Below are 25586 nucleotides of genomic sequence, written 5' to 3'. Positions count from 1 at the left end.
TGAAAACCTGTACTTAGCACAAATCAAGGGTGTATGTTTGGCTTATACAAGGGCTCCTTGTAAATGAAAGGATGAGCCCTATAGCCGAGAGGAAACAGTGGGGAGGCAGCCTCAAGTTCACTATCTGCAGAGCCTTTTGATGGCCCGCTCGCTTTTGTGGGCAAGTTCCTCAAGCATCCTCAGAGCTTCAGAGAAGAGAAGTGGGGTGATCCACTGGTGTCTGGCATGTCATCTGTGCTCCCTGAAAGGCAGCTGTGGCTACAAAGTAATTAATCATAGAGTTTTCTTAAAACTAAGCAATGTTATTGTGTTTTATAAGAGCTGTTAACAAAATTTCAACCTGCACCTAGCTTTCCAGCAACACAATGAAGAAAGACCTCTGGCAGTATCTTTCTAGATGAAAATTAAATGTTCATTTATCATTTGGTCTGTATGGAGCACAGTGAAAGCCACTAGCAGAGTTGTATTTTGCAATTTGTAATTTTCTGTGCAGCCCTTCACTAAGAGATCCTTGTGTGGCTAACACAGAGTTAATTTAATCAGCTTCTTGACCATCCGTCTCTCCTCTCCAGATCATTGTGATTTCCTTAGGCCACAGTCCACAAGGAATAATAGCAGATGGTTCATCCTTCTTCTGTCCGCAAACCACACCTTGCCCCTTCGGCAGCTCTATGCTGTGGGCCTCACGACGCCCTCTCTGAGTCGATGACCTCTTCCCTGCCTGCTGAAGGAACTTTCTCCCTTACCCATTGCACTGATGTTTGCTCTCATCCTTGTTTATCTGTTGTAACAACTTCCCAGACCAAGTTTGGTCTAAAGGAATCAGAAACAAGTATAAAAAGTTCTTTGTCTAACATAAGAGGAAAAATGAACTATTAAAAAGTACTTTGACATTAGCATCAAGATTTCTTGGGTGATTAGTTGATGACTCCTAGAAGATCTAAATTAAAACATTGCACTTTAATGTCAATCATGGTTTAAAACGTTGTGAAACTCTTAAATAAGCAAAAATCTGCAAGTAGGTCTTATCTGTGGGGGATATTTGCTATTAAAGATATATTTATTTTATTAATATTTTATTTCTAATAGTAGATGGCTCACGTCCAGAGCTTCTTAGAGCTCTGAGAATATATGTTATTAATTTCACAGGCAAATTCTCTACCTTTGAAAGATGCTCTTTGATTCTTGGTAGTTATTGATTCTTGAACTGTTGATATCCTTGTACTAAATGTTGTTGCCAATAAAACCTGGCCTCCGGCCACAGCCTTTCCCATATTCCTTGTAAAAGAACTGATTTGATGATGAGCATGTAATGATATATACTTGTAAGGCTTGGTTGGATCACACAGTTTGATGGAACCGAAGGGTTTTCAGTTTTTGCTTTATTCTATTCCCGTAGACGTCGAGTCATCGGTGTATCATTATTTGCGTGTACATTGATTGGACTACATGTCAGAAGTTCATGTACCAAAGTATCAGAAGTCTCTGTTCTAAGGGATCTTCCCCATAGAGTGATTTCAGGGCAGAGGCCTGCAAGGTCAGCGTTATTTGATTTTTCCTCAGTGGGTCATGAACGGAGTGTCATGAACAAATGAAGATTCACTTAGGGGATAAGTGTGGACAGTGCTGTTATTGTTTTATGTATCTGGACAAATCCCTTTGTTTCTTTTGCATTTCAAAAGGAACACCTCTAAGCCTTAACTTAATCAAGAAACACAGAATTAGGAGAGAACTTGATTATTTTATTATCTGCCTCTGAGGAATGGGTAGAAAACATCAAACAGAAGCACAGTTTTCAAAATCAAGGAAAACACTCTGACAAATGTCCTTCCGAACTTTCCCCAAATAAGTCATCCTTGGTAAGTTAAACATTGTTTTGGTTGAAAGCTTTTTAAAATCTCTAAGTAAGTGCATATGTTTTGTTTGAAGAGATGGAAGCGTACGTCCCTCTGAGCAATGAACAGTTTATGGCTCATGTACTCACCCACTGCATAATCACCTCGGATAAAAATGAGCAGCCATCCTCCGTGAGATCCAGGAACAGGTGGTACAACTAATCATCCTAAATGTTTGGAGTATTGGCCTGGCAACAGCTGTCTCCAAAGGCTCAAAAGACAGTTGTTCCTAGCTCCACTCTCAAGGCTCGGGAGAGGGACTCATTTGGACACCCGGGGCAGGCGTTCAGCGATGGAATGCGTGTAAGCTTGCCTTGGAAGGGGGATGAGTGGATTATTCACTTGTTAGCATGGGATGTACTACCCCCCCTCTGGAATGGCCCCAAGGTGACCAATGATAAGGAAGGGTTATCTGGCCCTATCCTGTCTGAAAATGAAATCCCCAATCAAGTCTGTCTTTAATAGTGAAGATATTATTGAGAATATTGGTTACCTGTAGTGTTACTATATGCCCAGCTAGATTTGCTTTCAGCCTGTGAAGCAACTGTCCTCACGCAGAGGCAAACAAATGCCTATTGGACCCTGAGCTGACAGCTAACTGAGTGTTTTCATGGCTGTTTTTAAGACATCAAAAGTTTGTGTTGCACTAGCCATGTTTTAGGTCGAGCCAAATGTGATGAGTCTAGAACAATTCTTTATTGTCCCTTCTTTGAACAGTTCTCTCCAGTAATTGGTGAGAATTATTTCTAAAAAAAGCGCTTTTATTTTCCACCAGGGAATACATGGGTGACACTATTCAATCTAATGCTATAACAAGGCTTAAGGGGTAGGTGCTCACATACACCCCAATCCATTCCTCTTTTCCATTTTTGTTTTAGAAATTGTATGTGTGGAGTATAAGAAATCGTGCAGAGGACCATAGGGAAAGGGAAGGAAAAATGAATGGGAAGAAATCAGAGAGGGAGATGAACCATGAGAGACTCTGGACTCCAGGAAAAAACTCAGGGTTACAGAGGAGAGGGGCTTGGGGAGATGGGATAACTGGGTGATGGGCATTAAGGAGGGCATGTGTGGTGATGAGCACTGGGTGTTATATGCAACTAATGCATCATTCAACACTACATCAAAAACTAATGATGGACTATACGTTGGCTAATTGAACATAATAAAAAAATTATCAATTTCTTATTAAAACTTAATATGTATTATAAAAAATTGAGGACATATAAATAGACAAAGGAAAGAAAATAAAAGCATGCATCATTCAGTGTTGACAATGTCAGTGTTGTTGTGAATATATTTTCAGTCTTGTTTCAATCAGATACCCATATGTTTTTCTAGCAGAATTAGGTGATACAAAACATACTCTTATAACTTTGTCATGGATAAGAGTTTGTTTTATTTTAAGGATGTTAACTGTTTATTATATCTGTTACAAGTATATTTGTACATTTATCTTTATGCTTTCAATTTTTTTTTGTTTTTTTGGATTTATGCACATTTCATATGTGTGAGGGGTATTGATTCCTGACTGTAGCATGAGTGCTTAGGGTACTGTTTCTCCCACACTTGGATTATACAAATATCTGTGTATGTTTTCATATACTTTAAGGTGTTCTTTTTCCATACCTCCCCAACTTCCTAGTGAATAACTCTTCTCTCTCACACATCAAACTTCCAGAACTAAGCTGTTTAAAAAGCACACATCTCAGAATCACATCTATGTTTCCAAAATTACTCCACCTAGAGTGTAAGGGAGTCGGTTTCATTTCAAAATGCCAAATAATGAGTTTCACTGCCAAAATATGATTATGAAGTATTATAATGTGAGGACATAAACTGAGAATAAATTATTTTTAATGATGTAAATGAATTCTTATTAGATTAAGGCAGTGCCGATGTGATGCCTGTAATTATATGATGATGTGTGCCATTTTTCGGTGGGTTGGAAACCACATGACTGAGAGAGAACAATAGCTTCTTGGACTCTGGCCCTGACTCCAGTCATAATTGGTTCAGAGATGCGGGGCAGCCCCTCTGGCTCTCTGCCGCCACAGGATGCTCTTCTCTCAAGGGACGGCATGGACCCCTAGATATGATCTTAGTAAGTCACCCACAGCACCAAAGTGCAGCCCCTGCAGGGACTGAGGGAACGAAGTAGCCAGAATAGCAGCTTCTTTCTTTGAGGTTGAAACAGGCTGCAGTGTAGAAGGAGGAGGTAAGGAAATGAAGCACTGAATTTGTACCTACTTCTTGGAGGTCACACATAGTTCTCCCTCCTCGGAAGAATGGGACATGGCTTTTAAAGCATTCGTTGGAGTTTGTTATAACAAAAAACAGAAATGCGTTTTTATAAGCTGGACTGTTTCAGTACATTTTAAATGATTATTCACTGTTCTATTTTAGCATTTAAGTCATGCTAAGGCACTGCTCTGCGAAGAGCACCTACAATAGCGGGGTCTGTCTTTCATCAGCCTGGAGCTTGAAAAAGCAAGCTGTCCACCCAGGATGATTCTAAAACTATGTAGCAAACCGTTTGATGCAGACACTGCTCAGAAAGGGCTCTTGCTCTCAACTACCACTTGGCCACCACGGGGTCAGGGGGGAGTGAATGAGCATCATCCCTGATAATGTTCACTGAACCAGTGAAATTGGAGTGTGTATCCAAAACTCTGGTAAGAATTTGGGATAGAACACAGAAGAAATAAACAAGCTCCCTGCCATTCTAGTGCATGCATTCTCGTTGGAGAAAGAGATCACGAACAATAAAACAAATAGGAAATCATTTCAGATGATCATAAATGCTTTAAAGAAAATGAAGCAAATTAAGTGGCTAGGGTGGCCCAGAGTGGGGGTATTTTAGGTAAAGTGTTCAAGGAGGGGTTTCCTACTGATGTGATGTTTGAGCATAGAACTAAATGATGAGGAGCCAGTCGCTGGAGCACTAGCAGAAAGTGCATCACAGGCGTAGGGAACAGCAGCAGACTTAGACGGAAGGGGAGACGCTTGGAGTGTTATTGGAAAGACTGTAAGAAGGCCAGTATAGTGGGAGTGCAGTTTGTGAGAAAGGCAGAACATCAAATCAGAGAGGAAACAGGGAGGGGTCAGATCATGTAAGACCAGATCCTAAGTGCAATGGAAAGCTATCAGAAGGATTTAAGCCGAAGACAGAAGTGATTTGATTTACACTTTAAAAAGATACCAATAGAATAAAGTAGCCCAGAAATAGAGCCATGCATATACAGTTAACTAATATTTGACAAGGGAGCCAAGAATGCTTGAGGGGGAAAGATACTCTGTTTAATAAATGGGAAGACTAGATACTCAAACCTCAATGTAGAGTCGACTTCAATGTAAGGCCTGAAACTATAAAACTCCCACAAGAAAACATAGGGGAAAAGCTCCTATACATTGGTTTTGGCAATGATTCTTTTTGGATATGGCATCAAAAGCAAAGGCAATAAATAAGCAGTGGGACTACATCAAAGTATAAAAGCTTCTACACAGCAAAAGAAACATCAGAATGAAAAGGCAACCTAGGGAATGGGAGAAAATATTTGCAAACCACATATCTGAAAAGAGATTAACATCTAAAATATATAAGGTACTCATACAACTCAATAGCAAAAACCCAAATAATCTGATTTAAAAATTGGCAGAGGACCTGAATAGATTTTTTTTTCAAAGAAGACATATCAGTGCTCAACAGGTACATGAAAAGGTGCGCAACGTTACTAATCAGCAGGGAAACACAAGTCATAAGCACAATGAGATATCACCTTACACCTCTTACAATGACTAGTATCAAAAAGAGAAGAGATAACAAGTGTTGGCAAGAGACTGGAGAAGAGGGAACAGTAATGCACCATTGATGGGAATGTAGATGAGTACAGCCACTGTAGAAAACAGCATGGAGGTTACTCAAGAAATTAAAAAACTATCCTACCATCCAGCAATCCCACTTCTGGTTATATAACTGAAAGAAACTAAGTCACTGCATTGAGGAGACATCCGCACCCCCGCATTCACTAGACCACAGCGTTATTCAGCATAGCCAAGACATGGAAACAACCTAAGTGTTCGTTGACAGATGAACTGATAAAGGAAATGTGAGAGATGTATGTTCAGCCTTAAGAAAGAAGGAAATCCTGCATTTGTGGCAACATGGATGGACCTTGAGGACATACACATTATACTAAGTAAAATAAGTCAGATAGAATAAGACAAAGCCTGTATCTGACCTATACGTGTGCTCTAAAAAAGAAGGGGAAAAAATGTCTAACTCACAGAAACACAGTAGTATGGTAGGTGCCAGGAGCAGGAAGGTAGGAAAATGGGGAGTTGTTGGTCAAAGGGTACAAATTTCCAGTTATAAGATCAATAAGTTCTGGAGATCTAAGGTACAGCACAGTGACTATAATTAACAATGTTGTATTATATACTTGTAAGTTGCCAAGAAGGAGTAGTTCTCAAATATTCTCACCACACACACACACAATTGTAATTATGTGAAGCGATCGGTGTGTTACCCAGCCGTATTTGGTAACCGCTTAGCAATTTACACACGTATCAGATTACCATGTTGTACACCTTAAATTTACACAATATTATATGTCAGTTGTTCTTTGTAAAGCCAGAAAAGACGCCTCGCGGCTGCCATGTGGAGTGTGGACTCTGGAGACAGTAGCGCATTTAGAAGCAGCTGCTGGGATGCCCGCCAGAATCTCGAACTGGAGACATGGCGGTGGAGGAGATGAGAAGTGCATGTTAAGGATAGATTTAGAAAGCACGTGGCCGTGTGCCTTCCGATGCCAAGTTTGTCCTTTTGGGTCTAAATTCTACACTTCGTTCTTAGAAGGGGTATTTTTGCCTTTTTTTAAAGCTCATTTTAAATGTGTCATTTAGGGGCGCCTGGGTGGCTCAGTCGGTGAAGCATCTGCCTTCGGCTTAGGTCATGATCCCGGGGAGCTGGGATCGAGTCCCAAATCCAACTCCCTGCCCAGCGGGGACTCTACTTCTCGCTCTCCCTCTGTTGCTGCTTGTGCTCTCTCTCTCTATCTGTCAAATAAATAATAAAATCTTTTTAAAAATATATTTATTTTTAAATAAATTTATTATTTATTATTAAATAAATAAATTTTTAAATTAATTTTTTATTAAAATTATAAATAATGGCAAATTTTGAAATAACCTACAAGAAGGTTAGTTTCTTTTAAAAGTCTAATACTCATGTTGCTAAGAGAAGATAAATTTACTTTTTATCTGGAACTTAATGAAATCCTCTGTCGGTATCTATTAAAGTTCTCACTGGAATTCTGTAGCCCAGGCAGTGAAGAAATGGAAAGTTTTTTGTGTAACATTGTCCAGGTGCATGTGTGTGAAGGCCCTTGATGCTTAAAAATCTTTAACAAGACATTTTACCATATATCTCTGCAAGAAAATGAAGTAAGTTGAAGTCACAGAATTTACTAAGTGTAGATGTAAAATCTAAATAGCCAAGAATACTTCACAGGATATCCTCATAGAACGTTCCACCAATACTCTGCTTTATGTCTTTCCTGCTTTTAACTTCTCTCTGGACCCTGTTTCATTCAAGCCAGAGGCAATCATATGAGAGACCAGCACACAGCGCGTGCTTAGAAATGTGCTTAGCGGCCCTGCTTTGCCTGAACTTGGCTTCATGATATGGAGCACAGCATTTATCTCCTGAGAACTGACTTTCTAATCATTAAAATGAAGAGATTGCATGAGATAATACTAAAATTCTTTCCAGCTCCAAGATTTTAAGATTGTCCCTCTTCTGATTTTCACACATGATCAGCCTAATCCATCACTTGCTTCATTGCCATTATTGTGCTGGAGATTTTCAGATCTGTATCCCAAGTTCAGGTCTCTCTCATGTGGTCCATTCTCCTATAGCAAATGGCATCCTGGACATCACTAGCCGGATATTGCATGGGCCCCTCAAACACGCTGTACCCAACATGACTCATTAATTTTCCCCAATAGCTTCTTTTCCTGTGTATTTTCCTCACGTTTGTATAGACATCTGTCTCTCTTTGAGTCGTCAACCCCACCTCTCTTGCAAGTAACCATCTACTTACCCATCCACTTACCTGAGTCTTCAAGATTCAGCTCAAGAGTCACGTTCTTGTGTGAAATTTTTCCAAGCCCACTTCCTCTCTGGTAAATTTTCTACTGCCTCCTTAGTGTCCCTATTAAACTAGTGTTACACACACACATGAGTTTATTGCAGGAGTTCTTTACCTGGTTATGAAAAGGTTTACATTTTGAACTCCTTGAGGAAAGGTATGGTTTCTCAGTTCCTTGTGATCCTACCCTCAGCTTAGGATGTATCACATTGTTGGTGATGAGCAAATATTGAATGAATGAGTGAAAATGAAAACTCTAATGTGAGAATTGCTCATGTCATTCTCCTACCTGGCATATGTCCTCCCGCCAATAGTTCCTTCACAACATGGAGAAGCCGTTGGGTCTCTTTCCCAGTGTCACCTGCTCACCTGCTTATGAAGACTTGTATCAATACCAACTTTCATTTGTTTGCTGTGGGAATTCACCTTTCACAGTGCAGAGAACAATTTTCTCTTTCTTTGTCATCTTTCCTGAGGTTGAGACGAGAATAATGATGTCTAGCCAGTTTTTAATAGATGTTCATTCCTTGAACCCCACATTTGACTTAGTTCTCTCTTGGTAAACAACTAAATTTTTTAAACACAGGCATTTATATATAAACCAGTCTCATCATGAGCAATTAACAAATGCATGTGCAGCTCCTCAAAATGTTAATGAAATTTAGACCTGACACTTAGCTTCATTCAGTGAGTATACTTGGGTAAATAAGCTGCCACATTTGAGTATCTGGATTTTTCTCAGCATCATCTTAAAATACACTCTACTCCCTTCTCTGGCTAGAAGACATTAACCAACTTGATTGATTTTAACAAGGTCAAGAAACCATCGGTGGGATGTAAAAATGGTAGAATCAGCTTTTCTTCCCATTCTGTTTTTTAAAGATGCTGGTGTTAGAGAAATTAACAAGAAGGTCACATACAAATTGGAGACACAGTTGCCTTTTAAGAGACGTTCCTTTCTCTGAGATCCATTGCTATCACAAATCCTTCAAGGCTTCTCTGAGATAACTTTCTCAGGTCTGCCCTTTGCCTTCTTTCTTTGCGTGAGTAGTACGTTGTCACTCCACGGCCGTTTTCTTCCCCCTGCCATTCTTCCTGCGTTTCCTGATAGAGTCAGGAATAGCCCTTTGCTGGTTAATTTATCTTTGAAAAGATCACTGATATTATAGACCAGCTCAGTAGGCAGGACTGAGCATGACGCAGAACCTAGTTCAAACCAAATAAACATCAATAGAGATAATGGCTATTATTACTCTTTATTAAGCACCTTATTAAGTGCTAGTTATAATTACGTAATTAGTGCCTTCAATTCTCAAAACTACCCTCTAATTTAAGCATCCCATATCAGCCTTTTACAGATGAGGAAGAGAAGCATTGCAGAGGCTAGGTAGAGTGCCTGGGGCCACACAGCTGGCCCATGGCCAACTTAAAATTTGAGCTCCTGTCTGCACATTTTCCATTTCGCCAGTACTTCTAAGTAAATGTGAACATATCCATTATGTCCATAACTGTCCATGTCTTGAATGAGAAGGGTTCTTGAGGAGAGGTGCTAAATACGAATGGTGAACTGTCCAGAAAGAATGCAGCCCTTATTTCTGTAGTCACTTAGTTGGAAGAAGATTCTGATGGCTTGAGATATTGAAACTGTGCACGTAATGAATTGCACAGAGGTTTGATTGACTCACATGGATGTTTCTTGCCTTCTAGGAAGATTTCCAACCCGCAGCAGCCTCAGAGACCAACTGGGAGTCAGTCACAAGCTCTGTCTCAGTAAGTAATTCGTTTTTCTGTTGCCAGCAGAAAAAGCTGATGGAGAAGCTAAGGTCAACCCCAGAACAGCATCAGCTGCAGGAAGGACCTAGGGCTTCACCAGAAGCCATGTTGCAATCACGATATGTCCTTCCATTTCATTTATGGTTTCAGCGGGCTGTGTCACACGCCCTTTTCCCCCTCTCTTCGGAAGGTTCTCAGGAAATGCCAGTACCCATTGTAGGAACACGGGCTAGACAATGACTTCAGTATTTATCAGTTTCAAAGTAGAATGTTCCAAGTAGATGACTGTCCAGACATATCAGACATATCAACAGGTCCATGGCCCAAGCTCAAGGGGGGAATTTTGAAATAGTCTTTCGAATATTCCAGGGGAAGCTGTTAACCTTTGCATTTTCAAGGATCTTTTCAGATGTGAAAAATCCCGGTGTTTATTTATTTATTTATTTATTTTAAGATTTTATTTATTTATTCGACAGAGATAGAGACAGCCAGCGAGAGAGGGAACACAAGCAGGGGGAGTGGGAGAGGAAGAAGCAGGCTCATAGCAGAAGAGCCTGATGTGGGTCTCGATCCCATAACGCCGGGATCACGCCCTGAGCCGAAGGCAGACGCTTAACCGCTGTGCCACCCAGGCGCCCCCCGGTGTTTACATTAAGATAACTTAAGTGCAAACCAGGCATGTGTTCTATTTGACTTAGAAATAAAACATAACTCACCCTGAAACTGTAAAATGGTTCATGCCCACCTTTTTTCCTCCAGACTTAGTCATTTCTCAGTATTCTACTTCTCTTTGTTCAGAAAGAACAGACCTTGTTTTCACTAGTCGCTATGAGTAGCGCGTGTGTAGCAGTAAAACATGAGGTAATAAATGCAGATATCCATTGGAAGGTCAAGAACGTGGAGAAAGTCGGCCCGTGGGTCTCACTGGGTCCATGTGGCTGAGTCAGAGTTGACTTTTTTTTTTCACTGATATTCCCTCCTTTGGTCTCTGGGGGATTTTTAAAGACATTCCTTCAGATGGCAGGGTTTCCTTAGCTACGGGTCCTGTGACCGTTTCATTGGCCTGCTCTGTGCGCTGGACTAGAGCCACATGACCTAATCAAGAGGTCAGTGAGGTTGCTAATGGTGATATTAAGAGTGTTTTATTTGTTCCTGACAGCCCCAAATGCACACTCTGAACCTCGCTAAGTGCAGGCACTCACTGTGAGGCAGGTGAAGCCTTCGCTCTGGGAGGCCAGCCAGAGGCTTGGCCGCTTAGCAGCCTGAGGCCGACGATTCACGGTAGATGGGACGGCTTCTGCCGCGAGGCCCTGGTGTGCTATTCTGTCAAACCGTCTGGCTTCCCAAGCGTCTTCTAGGGGATAGCTCAGAGGGGCTGAGTCATTCCTGCCCCTGGTGTAGAAGTTACAGGCTTAAGGGATGCTTAGCGAATTCGGGATAATGCTGGTCGTCTTAAAGAGAAGTGTTGTCCCGTCCATTTGGAGTATCTGCAGGAGCTCAGCCCTGGTCCGTACCCACTGGACACTTTTCTGGTTGGACCTCCAAGGCCAGGTTCTGCTTTGTCCTCTGGAAAAAACAGGGAAACAGTCTCTTTCCTTAGCATTCTGGTTTTCAAGAACTCTCTGGAATAGCACTAAGGACCCTTGGACCCACCATTAACTCTGTATAAACCATATTTTGTTTTTGTGGAAAGTAGCTTCTAGTTTTCTGAGTGTTTTTTTTTTCTTTTACAAATTGATATTTTAAAGCCATTCAGTTAGCTTTAGAATGGATTTTTATAAATATCTCACAAGAGCTGAATGAGATCAGATCTACAGTGGCATGGAAAGGGGCTCACCCCGTTAGGTCTTTCTCACAAAAATAGTTTTTAAATAATTACCCTAGAAATAAACATGTTCTGGTGGGTTTTTTAGGTCATCTAATCACCCATGAGCATTTTCTTAACTATCTCACTGAAGGACAGTTTCACATTTTCCCTGGGGTCGGTTTGGATTTGCTCTGCAGATGAACGTTAGAAGGGATGAGATGTCCGCCTCCTCTCAGGGATGGAGAGCCCCTCCACAGCTTTCTCCTGAAGAGATGCGTAGGTAGACTCGAAGCGCTAGGTCCTGTGAGGAGCCACCCCAGGAACTTTCTGCCAAGGGTTCCCCAGAGCCGCTGTGAGAGGCCTGCACTTGCATGAAAATGGCTTCATTGATGTTCCTGCTTTTGTTTCCAAACACGGGGAAGCCTCTTAATTTCAAAGCTTTTATAGAGATGCCACGCACCTGACTTTGGCCAGCTCCTTTTGAATTCTTGGGATACAATTGTAAATCATCCGGTGACTGTGAGCCAGGTAGACTGTATATTAACTGGATAATACAAAGTTAAATGGGAATTTGAAATTTTGAGACAGAATCTTAATATCCCACTCTAGCACATGATGCCAGGGGGGATGCGAAAGACAGAAATGTTGTGCCTCAGTCGGGGTTCAGTTTATGTCAGACACACACACACACACACACAGAGACGCACACGTGCACCCCTGGATTACGGAGCTGGCCTGCTGTCTTCACCAGTCCAGCTCCATCTCCCGGCCTGTTCCCCGCTCCCTTTCCCCTACCAGGCATATTTGAAAACTGCCTTTAAGATACACCAGGGTGGGTTCATGCTTTTACAAAATGCCTTTGTTTTGCTAAAGAGGGACCGCCATTCCTCTGAAAGCTGGTGGGCATCCATTTTCTGGCTTCCGGACCTTTGGACCTTGATTAGTTAGAAAGAGAAACCCTGGGGCGCCTGGGTGGCACAGCGGTTAAGAGTCTGCCTTCGGCTCAGGGCGTGATCCCGGCGCTATGGGATCGAGCCCCACATCAGGCTCCTCCGCTATGAGCCTGCTTCTTCCTCTCCCACTCCCCCTGCTTGTGTTCCCTCTCTCGCTGGCTGTCTCTATCTCTGTCGAATAAATAAATAAAATCTTTAAAAAAAAAAAAAAAAGAAACCCTAAGCTGGACTTGAGACTATGAAATGTGGGCTTTGCTGTCCGAAACCTGTGGCACATGGTAGCTCTTGTTAGGATGCTGCGCGAAGTTTCAGGAACTCGAGTGCTGGTTAATTCCCACTTTCCCGGAGTCGTTGGAGATATTTGCCCTTGAGGGGTCTTGTTTGTTTGGCAGTTTCTTGAAAGACATGTTGCAACCATTTGAGACTCTGTGCTCTCTATTTCCTTGTTAATGGGTCATGAATTTTTACAGAGATGTTTGAATCATGGCTCATTTACGTCTAGATTATCCAAGGGTTAGTGAAGTAAGTGCTTGGGAACTGATGTGGGGACATAATAAGAGTCCACATAATCCCTCCCAGACTTTCAGGGATGTTGCATTTCCCATTTAAAGAGTATTTCTGAGAATATTTTAATGACAGCTGGGATTGCGAGCAAGCAACAGAATTTTAAAAATACATATGTATGCTTCCCATGGGGATCTCCCAGTCTTGGTCGAGAGAGCAAGTTTCATGACTAATTATCCTCGTTGACAGTAAATAAGCTGGTGAAAGTGCCAGATTTTATCAAATTCTCTCCAGAGGAGATTCGAACCCTGCTCACCCAACACCTGCAATGAGGTGACCTATGAAGAGGAAAGGGGGAGGCTGAACATAGGAGGAGAGAACGGATTATGAAAGTAGTTCAGAATTTAAATTCTAATCATTATTTGTTGATGCGGGTGTGGATGACTTGGGAGCTCGAACCAAGACATGGGATGATGTGATTTTGATATTGTCATTTAGTTAGTATCTTCTTTAATGATTGTATTTCGGAAGAACTGGAAGTTTTATGATCTGCCTGGTTTTGATTTGCAAAAATGTGGATGACTATCTTTTACCAGTTAATTGCTCTTATGTGAGAATATGGCAGGACGATGGCAGAGGACTTGAACATGCTATTTATGCATAGAATGTGTTACAATCAGAAGCCTGTTCATGTTCCTTCCATACAGTTGTATGACTACTGTATTTCGTAGCAATGGACTTTTTCTGAGTACACTGAGCTGTATGTCACTCTTAGGGGGTATCCTATCACTCTCCATCAGTAACGGACCCCACCCTCACTGCGGATGCTCTGGACAAAACAGTCGCAGAATTTGATACCGTGGAAGATCTGCTCAAGCACTTCAATCCAGAATCATGGCAAGAAGATCTTGAGAATCTATATTTGGAGACCCCCCATTATCGAGGCAGGTCCTACCATGACCGGAAGTCAAAAGGTAAGAAACAGAGCCTTGGATGTTCTTTGCGAGCAGATAAGACCACTGATAGTAATTCTCAGTGAGGACTAAAAATACAATATATTTAATTCACTAAAATCCGAGGATTACTGCCAGTCTTATCACATAGCTCTCCCATAGACCTTCAGATGAAGTTCTGTGTTTATCGCAAACCGTGTTGTTTCTATGGGACTAAGAAAGGTCTTGTGCAGTCCAAAATGTGTCACAGTTAGGAGCTAGAAGAAACCTTGTAAAGTCATCTGGACCAGCTGCTGGCATCCTGGCAAGTAAGTATTATTAACCTCACTGTCAGGGGAAAGAAATCCTTGGGTATAAGCTGTGTGGCCAGTGGGCAGTAGAGAGGAGGTGAGTGTCATGGTCTCTCGCCTCCAGGGGCAGTGCCCCTGTGATGGTCTGCTGTGTCTCTCCGATAGATGTGAATGTTGATTTAGCTCAGGACTCAGTGATGGCAGGATGGGCTCCTTGGAAAGCAGTGCTCAGAACTCCTTAGATTTCACCTCTTCCCATCCAGTGTTTATTCTTGAATGGTTTTATGAGGGTCGACTGTGCGCTTGGTGCCCTGGAGGCTTCATAGGACGTACATGCCCCAGAGAAGAAACGAAGAAGGCCTGGGATGATTTGGAGGTGTGTACGTGGGCATGCATTCAACTGGAAGTTTCAGGAAAATACGATGAGGGGAGGAGAGAGGAACATTCACGAGAAAACATCTTGAGTTAAAACAATAATACCGAAAGTCGCAAAAAATGAACATCTTACTCGTACTTCTGAGCAATATGATCTGAGATGAGAATGTTTCTCTGCATGTTTAATTCAAATTAATAGTGAAATATCTTGTAATTACCTTTTTTTGAATGTAACTATATTTTCTAGCCTGTTACGTTCTTGCTTTATTTGCTAAAATTGGTCATTAAAATTTTCTCTAAGAGTCTCATAAGGCTCATTTGCATCATAGACGTGAAGATATTTAGCTAAACTATAGCTTGTTTCCTACATTTTATAATGTCAGGGGTACTTTGAAGAACCGTGAACTTGGCCCACTCCAGTAGGAAATGCTTGTGTCAGTAAGCACAACTTATTAGAGCATTTGGTCTGGAATGACTGATTAACTCCTGCCTGGTTCTGCCGCTTATGGCTCAGGTCTGGAACCTTATCTGCTTAAAACGTTCAGCTAAGGGGTGGACAGGAAAGCCCCTGGTGTCCCTGATGTTGTAGAGGTGTGCCATAGGCAGATCATTACAGCTCTCAAACTGAGTTTCCCCGAGGCTCAGGTTGGATTCAACTCAGATGAGAAATTGCTTTTCTGTAGTGTTGCTGTCTTTGGGTCTCTACTTATGTCAACTTGAAGGAAAGTAAAAGATTCACAGTGTTTTGAAAACCCCAGAAAAAACAAGAAAAATGGGATTAGACAAAGAAATGATAAAATCTCACTCTGTCTTCAAGTATCTTCACTACTATAGCTATTTGAGGACAGTTCTCCTTGGCATCTATCTTTTGGATTTTTAAACTTTAAAAATCACCTAAATCCATTACTTTCTTTCCCCCCAGAAATTATGTTGAGTTGGAGACAGAGTGTCTGGGTTCGAATCCTAACTCTGCCACTTACAATTGTTGTGACCTTTCAGCAAGTCGCTGATCTTCCTCTGCCTCAGTTTCCTCTAGCAACGTGAGTGGTTACACCTACCTCTGATCATGGTTAGTGGTGCCTTCGAGAGCACTTGGCTCATAGTACTCGTTCAAGAAACATTAGCTAGCTCTGGCTGCTGAGAATTCTGAAATACGTTTGCCTCACTGCGCTGGTGAAGGCTTCTTTGTCCCTCGTCCTCTCCCTCTGAAGCCCGCCACCCCAGACAAAGCCTGGAGCACGTGGGGCACCACAGCGTTCTTACGTCCTGCCACTGCACTGAACTGGGTCTTGGTGTTCTCTCTCTAAGGTAGTGTGGGATCCTAGGAGCTAAGGGTCTGGTCTCAGCTCCAGCTAAATGGTAAGTCTGCTGGGGAGCTGTAAGGAGCTGCAGACGCCGAGTCCCAGACACGCTGACTCAGAACCTCTGAGGGTGGGGCTGAACGCTTGTGGTGATTCTATGGCCCGTAGGAGATTGAGGTCGATCCTGAGAGGCACCAGCGTTGAGAGCCACTGTGTTAGACATTGTTCTTCTGTATCTTGCGCTCTTGGCACAGCCCCTGACACATTCGAGGTGCTCCATTAATGTTTGTGGAATTAAAGATATTAATAATCCAGCATGATCGTATTTCCAAAGTTTACAGAAACCCACCCCCTAAGACGAGGAATGTAGCTTTATTAAGAATGCCTTTGGTTACTGATAGAACCTTGCAAGAACATTCAAGGTGACATTCTGCTTATTCCTGACAGAATAAACATTTCTTTCCCTTGTTGGCTTGGGTTCCACTTCTTAATCTCTTGTTTAAAATGGCCGTAAGGCAGATCTGTGCTGCTTTATTTAACACTGGCAAGTCACCACTGTCTCTGCACTTATGTAAATGTGCTGATTTAATTGTTTATCATTCCATGGCTGCCGAGCCACCTGCATGCACATCTCACACACGAAGAGAAGTCCGGTTTAATATCTCAGCTGTCGTTGTCGGCTTTTAGAACTTAAAAAGTACAAACTCATGGTTTATATTCTGGTGTATAGAAAGGGAGCAGTGAATGGGGAGTAGAGACAAGAACATAGTTACAGCTAATGGAGGTCCATTGGGTGTCCAATGAAGAGTGAACTTTATAGGTTCCCTGAAAACGTTTCCTCTTGTAAGTCTGATAATTCTTTAATGGTGCTGTGCAAAAACAAACATCAGTTATGGATAGCTATTGAATATCCATTCTTCTGATTTGCCCAGATGGATTAAAGTGTCATTTCTCATGATACCAAACAGCAGTATTCTCAGATGACCCTTCAATGTGAACGTACAAACACGGAGTTTTATAAACTCTAAAATAAAACACAAACATACTAGGTGAAGAATGTTTGTAATGAGGTCGAAGTAGTACATATTTCAAATAAAATTGTATGGTTTGCTTCTAGTGTGTGTTTGAAAGAAGATTTGGTGACATTGAGAGTCAGGATCTCTCTAAGAAGAGACTTGTACACAGGAAGCAAGAGGACAATAAGGTTTGGGGAGAAGAGGGAGAGAAAAGGGACAGTAGTAACATTGCCAAATATTGGAGCCAGAACCTTGGCACATTACAGCAGCATTGTCCACAACAACTAAATTGTGGAAGGAGCCAAGATGCCCTTCAACAGATGACTGGATTAAGAAGATGTGGTCCATATATACAATGGAATATTACTCAGCCATGAAAAAGAATGATTTCTCAACATTTGCTGCAAAATGGACAGGGCTGGAGGAGATAATGCTAAGCGAAATAAGTCAAGCAGAGAAAGAGAATTATCATATGGTTTCACTCATTTATGGAACATAAGAAGTAGGAAGATTGGTAGGAGAAGAAAGGGATAAAGAAAGGGGGGTAATCAGAAGGGGGAATGAACCATAAGAGACTATGGACTCTGAGAAACAGACTGAGGGCTTCAGAGGGGAGGGGGGCGGGGGAATGGGATAGGCTGGTGATGGGTAGTGAGGAGGGCACGTATTGCATGGTGCACTGGGTGTTATACGCAAATAATGAATCATCTAACTTTACATCAAAAACCAGGGATGTACTGTATGGTGAATAACATAATATAATAAAAATATTATTATGAAAAAAAATAAAATCTTAAAAAAATAAAAAATAAAAAAAACTCACAAGTAATAGATAAGCTCAGACTTGTCTGTAAAATCTTCTGGACTGAAGATAATAATGTTCAGTTTCTTAGGGGGATGGAGAAAAGGGTACCATGGATAATCGAAATCTGCACATAACCCCAGTTCCAAAACTCAATTTTTACCAATAATTTCAACCTCATGCTTTCACCTGAAGCTGCCTAAAAGCGAAAAAAAAAGAAAAGTTGTTTGAAGTTCAAGTTGCATTTACTTTTTCTGTTGAGTATGCTAATGATATAACACCCTTCACATAATGAGGTAGAAAGTTACAGGGATCTTTTACCAACTATATAATCATCTCATGACCATTGTAGCCTAACTGAAACCGTACTGTGATTTCCTTAAAACACAGTCGTTTGAATTTAGGGGCAGCACATCTTTATTCAAGGTCATAGCATGACATTGGACATCTTTAAATTAAGAAACGATCAGCCTTAAACTCTACTAGAGTGGGCTCTCATTCAGAAGCCATTTATGGACATTAACAATGTAAATAAGATATGGGTGTTTTTTTACTTATTCCAGAAGAACTTGGCTTTCCCAAGCAATAGTGTGTTTGTCATAGAAAAAATCCAACAAATTATAGTAAGGGAAAAGCCAGTTTTTACAGCATCAGTGTTGGCATTAAAATATAGATAGAATTGTTGAAACATTCCGGCCTGTTAGTTTTGAACTACAGTTTTACTTACCACAAGTAAATTCTTTTTTTTTTTTTTATTGTGTTATGTTAGTCACCATACAGTACATCCTTAGCTTTTGATGTAAAGTTCGATGATTCATTATTTGCGTATAACACCCAGTGCTCCATGCAATATGTGCCTTCCTTACTACCCATCACCGGCCAATTCCAGTCCCCCACCCCCCTCCCCTCTGAAGCCCTCAGTTTGTTTCCCAGGGTCCGTAGTCTCTCGTGGTTCATTCCCCCTTCTGTTTACCACCTCTTCATTCTTCCCTTCCTTCTCCTACCGATCTCCCTGCTATTTCTAATGTTCCATAAATGAGTGAAACCATATGAAAATTGTCTTTCTCTGCTTGACTTATTTCACTTAGCATAATCTCCTCCAGTCCCGTCCATGTTGCTGGAAATGTTGAGAACTCGTTCTTTCTGATAGCTGAGTAATATTCCATTGTATATATGGACCACATCTTCTTAATCCAGTCATCTGTTGCAGGGCATCTCGGCTCCTTCCACGATTTAGCTATTGTGGACAATGCTGCTATGAACATTGGGGTGCATATGGCCCTTCTCTTCACTACGTCTGTATCTTTGGGGTAAATACCCAGTAGTGCAATTGCTGGATCATAGGGTAGCTCTATTTTTAACTTTTTAAGGGACCTCCACACTGTTTTCCAAACTGGCTGTACCAACTTGCATTCCCACCAACAGTGTAAGAGGGATCCCCTTTCTCCACATCCTCTCCAACATTTGTTGTTTCTTGCCTGGTCAAGTTTTGCCAGTCTAACTGGCGTAAGGTGGTGTCTCAAGGTGATTTTGATTTGAATTTCCCTGATGCCTAATGATTTTGAACACTTTTTTCATGTGTCTGTTAGCCATTTGTATGTCTTCATTGGAAAAGTGTCTGTTCATATCTTCTGCCCATTTTTTGATTTAATTATTTGTTTCTCATGTATTGAGTTTGAGAAGTTCTTTATAGATCTTGGATACCAGTCTTTTATCTGTAGTGTCATTTGCAAATATATTCTCCCATTCCGTGGGCTGCCTCTTAGTTTTTTTGACTGTTTCCTTGGCTGTGCAGAAGCTTTTTATCTTGATGAAGGCCCACAAGTTCATTTTTTCTTTTGATTCCCTTGCCTTTGGAGATGTGTCATGAAAGAAGTTGCTGTGGCCGATGTCAAAGAGGTTGCAGCCTATGTTCTCCTCTATGATTTTGATGGATTCCTGTCTCACATCGAGGTCTTTCGTCCTTTTGGAGTTTATCTTTGTGTATGGTGTGAGAGAGTGGTCAAGTTTCATTCTTTTGCATGTAGCTATCCAATTTTCCCAGCACCATTTATTGAAGAGACTGTCTTTTTTCCACCGGATGTTTTTTCCTGCTTTATCAAAGATTAGTTGCCCAAAGAGCCGAGGGTCCATTTCTGGGTTCTCTATTCTGTTCCATTGGTCTATGTGTCTGTTTTTGTGCCAGAACCATGCTGTCTTTGTGATCACAGCTTTGTAGTACAGCTTGAAATCCGGCATTGTGATGCCCCCAGCTTTGTTTTTCCTTTGAACAATTCCTTGGTGATTCGGGGCCTTTTCTGCTTCCACACAAATTTAAGGGCTGTTTGTTCCAGCTCTTTGAAAAATGTCATTGGTATTTTGATCGGGATGGCATTGAAAGTGTAGATTGTTCTGGGGAGCATAGGCATTTTAACTATGTTTATTCTTCCGATCCATGAGCATGGAATGTTTTTCCATCTTTTTGTGTCTTCTTCAGTGTCATTCAAGAGTGATCTGTAGTTTCTGGAATATAGATCCTTTACCTCTCTGGTTAAGTTAATTCTGAGATATCGTATGATTTTTGGTGCTATTGTAAATGGAATGGATTCCCTAATTTCTCTTTCTTCAGTCTCATTGTTCGTGTATAGAAATGCAACTGATTTCTGAGCATTGATTTTTTTTTATCCTACCACATTACTGAATTGCTCTATAAGAGGCCAGTATTACCTTGATCCCCAAACCAGGCAAGGACCCCATCAGAGAGGAGAATTACCGACCGATATCCCTGATGAATATGGACGCCAAAATTCTCAACAAGATCCTATCTAATAGGATCCCAACAGTACATTAAAAGGATTATCCATCATGACCAAGTGCTCTTCATCCCTGGGATGCAAGGGTGGTTCAACATTCACAGATCTATCAGTGTGATAGATCACATCAACAAGAAAAGAGTCAAAAACAATATGATCCTCTCAATAGATCTAGAAAAAGCATTTGACAAAATACAGCATCCTTTCCTGATTAAAACCCTTCAGAGTGTAGGGATAGGGGGTACATTCCTCAATTTCATAAAAACCATCTATGAAAAGCCTACAGCGAATATTATTCTCAATGGGGAAAAGCTGGAAGCCTTTCCCTTAAGATCAGGAACACGACAAGGATGCCCACTCTCGCCACTATGATTCAACATAGTACTAGAAGTCCTTGCAACAGCAATCAGACAACAAAAAGGGATAAACGGTATCCAAATCGTCAAAGAAGAAGTCAAACTGTCTCTCTTGACATGATACTCTGTATGGAAAACCCAAAAGACTCCACCCACAAGTAAATTCTTTTTCAAAAGCTTGCTTTTTTTTTTAATGCATGTGCCAAAATTCACGTGCACTCCTCTTTAAAAAAAAAATCAGTATTTCCACATTGAGTGGAGTAAATGTATTGACATTAAATTGATTCTAAGTGACAGGGTTTGAAATATGTGATTTTTTACAGACTCTAAATGGTTAGGCGTTCTATATCTGAGACAGTTATTAACCCACTTGAGAGGCTCCGATACCAATTCTGTGATTTCTTACGTGACACTATTTTGCTCTAAGATCTAAACCACTTGACTTTTTTTTTTTTTTAAGATTTTATTTATTTATTTGACAGAGAGAGAGACAGCCAGCGAGAGAGGGAACACAAGCAGGGGAAGTGGGAGAGGGAGAAGCAGGCTCCCAGCGGAGCAGCGAGCCTGATGCGGGGCTCAATCCGAGGACCCCAGGATCACGCCCTGAGCCGAAGGCAGACACTTAACGACTGAGCCACCCAGGCGCCCTTAAACCACTTGACTTTTTAATTTGAATGAGATTTTTAGGTAAATAACTGGCGTGGAAGCTGAGGATTAAATGACAAAAATATGTTTAATATCAAAATGTTTGACTTTGTTCTGAATTCTCCTAAGTCAAAATTCTTCTGATTTTTAAATGAGTCCTTTATTGCCATTTCTTTGTCATGCCCTTGTTTACGAACTAGGAAAATACAAGTTTCGCTCTTTCATAAATGATCTCGAATGCGGGAAATAATCTCACATGTATTAAGACATGAATGTAGTTTGGAGCATGCTGAGCCGTCACAGGATGAATGCTCGTAGCTTTGTCTGTTTGCTGTCTGGGTAGCACCGTGCAGAAGGCCTTTGGCTGACACTAGTGATGAATCCGGTTAGTCAGGCTTGAGCTATCGCCCCTGGAACTACCTCTCTGTCAATTAAGCAGGGGTACTGGGGACATAAATCAAAATGGATTTATTTTTCTAATTTCTGATGTTGAAAGAGGGTTGCCTTCATTGAACTTGCTGAACCCCATAGTATGCCCCAAGTAAAAGCCGTCCCTATCAGTGTGAAAATTGTCTTCCACAAATTTGATAGAATGAGAGCAAAAGAAAGGATGCTTAGCGGGAAGAGCATGGACTTTGTAGTCAAGTAAATTTGCGATAAAATTCTAACTCACATCCAAAGAACAGTGGCCTCGGGGAAGTCGCTTGTAGACCCTTGAGCCTCTGCCTTGTGTGCTTTGCAGAGTGGCTCTAATTATAGCCACTTTGCCAAGTCGTGTTAGGATTAATAATAGAGACTATCTAACACAGGCCCTCAGTAAATGATAGCTACTACTGTTACTTCAGTAAAACTGCACAGAATCAAGATACTTCTGTGAACTCTTCTGCTTTCTTCCCTGTAGGGTGATAAGATAATCATCGCTCATCTGGAGAGCCTCCCACGGGGCATCCAAATACTGTCAGATTTAAGGGTCTGTAAAATCAGTACACTCCTTACAAGTTTACAAAATGCTCGGCAAGTACTAAACTTTTCTAGGATACAGTTTACCCAGAAACTTTTCTGGCTTGTTGGATGTTTCCTTTGAAAAGCACTTCTTTTTTTAGACTGTGGCCACTGTTGATGACCCGCATGACTTGTAAGGATCTGAAGTCCCCACTCAGTTTGCCAGAAAATGTTAGTGAAAGCTGCGTTGTTGTTCATCACATTGGGCGTGTCTGTGTGGGCGCACATAAAAGCTTTGAAGGAAGTCTTGGCGCAGGGACAAGAATTTTAGTGTGTTTCCTCCTGGCGCCTCTGCTTTTCTCCCAGATGATGAGGTGGTCCATCTTTGTGGGTATCCTGACCCCCTTTCATCACCTGTTACCCCCCCATCAAGGCACATTGATTGGAAAATGCCACTTAATGGTGGAGACCACCATTTAATGGTAACTTCTGGGGTCTGGGAGGATGTGTGTGCCTTTCCCACAACAGTCACTCTGGCTATTGATGACTGTCTTTGCCTTGCGGGATCTTACCCACTTTTTCTGGGAAGCATTCGGACCCTCCCCAGAGCATCCTTTTGCTCTGTGCCCCTGTGGACTTAGGGAGGAAGCACCCTCCTACAGCACATGCTCCTTTCAGAACCGCCAGTGCTGGGAGAACCGGCTCAGTAAGTCTTGACCTGCAAAGGACCGTGCTAAGTCCCAGGGAATTAAAGTGAACACACCAGATCATTGCCTTCTGACATTGAGATCAAGATGGACATGACGTTCCTTTCCTTAGTGGTCCCCAAGTGCAGCACCTCAGCTGTTTGGGTCATTCTGTCTTAATCTTACTCATTTACCTGTTTTACCCATTTTGACAGCATTCTGGGGGATACCTGCTGAAAGCTAGGATTTGGGTCGGTGCCTCAAACACTCTTAACTCATTCGATTTTTTTTAAGGTTTTATTTCTTTATTTTAGAGAGAGACAGCATGAGAGGGAGGGGCAGAGGGAGAGGGAGAGAGGGAATCTCAAGCAGACTCCCTGCTGAGCATGGAGCCTGACGTGGGGCTCGATACCATGACCCTGAGATCAAGACCTGAGCCAAATCCAAGAGTTGGACGCTTAACCAACTGTGCCACCGGGGCACCTCTTAACTCATTCAATCTTAATAAATTTCTTGGCAGAAGAGTACTGTTATTCCCGATTTATATACTAAAAGAAAATCGGAAAGGTCCTGTGACAGCTGCAAAGGAGAGAGCCATGCCATGAATCTGGGTTTGTTCGCTGCACAGGCCAGGCTGGGGGAACTCAGAGTCCAGCTCCTGAGAGAAAGATGTTTCACGATCTCCCTGAAACGTTCACCTCCGAGCTTGTTTTCCTGTTTTTCGTTGCATAGATGTACTTCCCACGTCCCACCAGGTCACAGTCCTTAGAGATCAGAGAATTGCCCTCTGATGATGTCAGCAGCCTTCATGCCTTGCTCAGCGCCTTGCAGACGGCCATGCGCTCATCCATTTTGTAGCATGTGTTTGTCAAACAGCTACTATGTGTCCAGGGACCTTAGGCAGGTCACTTAACTCCTCTGCCTCTTGGGTCCCACATGTATGGGGAAGTCATGTCTGCAACGAGGATTTGTTACCAGAATTCACTGAGAGTTGCAAGTATGACAGCATCTTAGAGAGAACCAGGCACACAGTAGGTGCTCAGTACATGTCCATTCACTCATCGCTTAGCAATGTTTTTAAACCCCCAAAATTTGGTGTTGTCTGATTGGGAACCTTGTGACTTAGGTTAATCACTATAAATACATGTGGTAAATATGTCCGTTCTTTAGAAATTAAACCAGCAAATGGAGTCAAGAAATTCATGATTTTAAGTTTAAAATATCCTGATATTTTCTTATTAAAAGTTACAAAATCATCGTTCTTTCCAGATTTATTTGCACTTCCAAATTGGGCTTGAGGTGTGGAAACAGTTTTCACAATTATGTGCTGATTTATGGGCGAGGGAATCTGAAAATCACAGTGAGGTTGTAATGTCTGTAAAGATGAGCAGACTCCTCCTGGGGAATTTATGAACCTTGAAAAAGGCTGAGAAACCCTATACTTGGTATAAAATACTACAATTATTCATACATCCCCCTTACCTCCTACCCTCACCCAAAGCCTCGTAAATCTGTGTCGTAGAATAAAGTCTCATTTTCAGTGTTTTACATAACAGACTGTCCTTTTCCCCATGGCGAAGGGCGTATTTCTGAGCACATCGAGGTGCGTCAGGGAGCGGGCCTTCTGGACGCCCTCGTTTCCCTGTGGCCCTGCTCCTAGGTTCCGTGGGTCTTGGTGCCAGTCCTCTTCATGCGTCATCGTTCATCCTCGGTAGAGCTGGTTCTAGAATCTCGCTTCCCAGTCCTCACCTAGACCATCAGCAGGTTGAGTCCTTCAGATAGTCGTTATTACAGACCTAATCCTTGCGAAGGAAATCTGGATTGATGAGTGGCGCTGCCGACGTCCAGAACTTTTTCTGATCCTGACTTTAAGTTTATGGGTATCCATTCAGAGTCACAAAAGATTTAAGGAGAATCAGAAACAGCTGTCTGGGGTGCCATAGGGACTTCATTTTTTTTTTAATTGGACTTAGTTATTTCAAAGATCCTGAACTGGCATGCTCAGTCTTCGGAGATGCCGTATGTCTTTCAGCGGGACCTGGTTGAAAGCACGTGGTTTTAGGAGAGCAGGACTTACATGACCTACATTGGGGTTCTCCACTACGGACAAAGCACTAGGAGAAGAGGGATCAGAAGATGATTAACTCTTTGATTCCAAGAACTTTATATTTTAATGGATGAGAAACACCTAAATAAAAGACAGTGACAAAGCAAGGTCTGTGACGTAGGTACCCTAACAGGGCAGAGGAGGCGTGGCGAGCGCATGTCGGAGGGTCAGAGGACAGGGAGGCTGAACGTGGCTTTTGACTTGAGCCCTGGAAGATTAAAATGACATGGTACACTT

General features: G+C 41.8%; 1 protein-coding gene across 2 annotated transcripts in view; it reads left to right on the top strand.

The window, feature by feature from the left end:
* The window catches only part of PDGFD (platelet derived growth factor D), a 224810-nt gene that overhangs the window by 181953 nt on the left and 17271 nt on the right, over positions 1-25586 (top strand). For both annotated transcript variants that reach the window (XM_026505880.4, XM_026505879.4), the window contains exons 4-5: positions 9755-9817; positions 13860-14058. In XM_026505880.4, coding sequence (XP_026361665.1) covers positions 9755-9817; positions 13860-14058 — 262 coding nt within the window. The remainder of the gene's footprint in view (positions 1-9754; positions 9818-13859; positions 14059-25586) is intronic.

The sequence above is a fragment of the Ursus arctos genome, unplaced genomic scaffold (assembly GCF_023065955.2).
Source record: "Ursus arctos isolate Adak ecotype North America unplaced genomic scaffold, UrsArc2.0 scaffold_22, whole genome shotgun sequence".
Taxonomy (NCBI): Eukaryota; Metazoa; Chordata; class Mammalia; order Carnivora; family Ursidae; genus Ursus; species Ursus arctos.
This window is presented reverse-complemented; position numbering and strand designations above follow the sequence as displayed.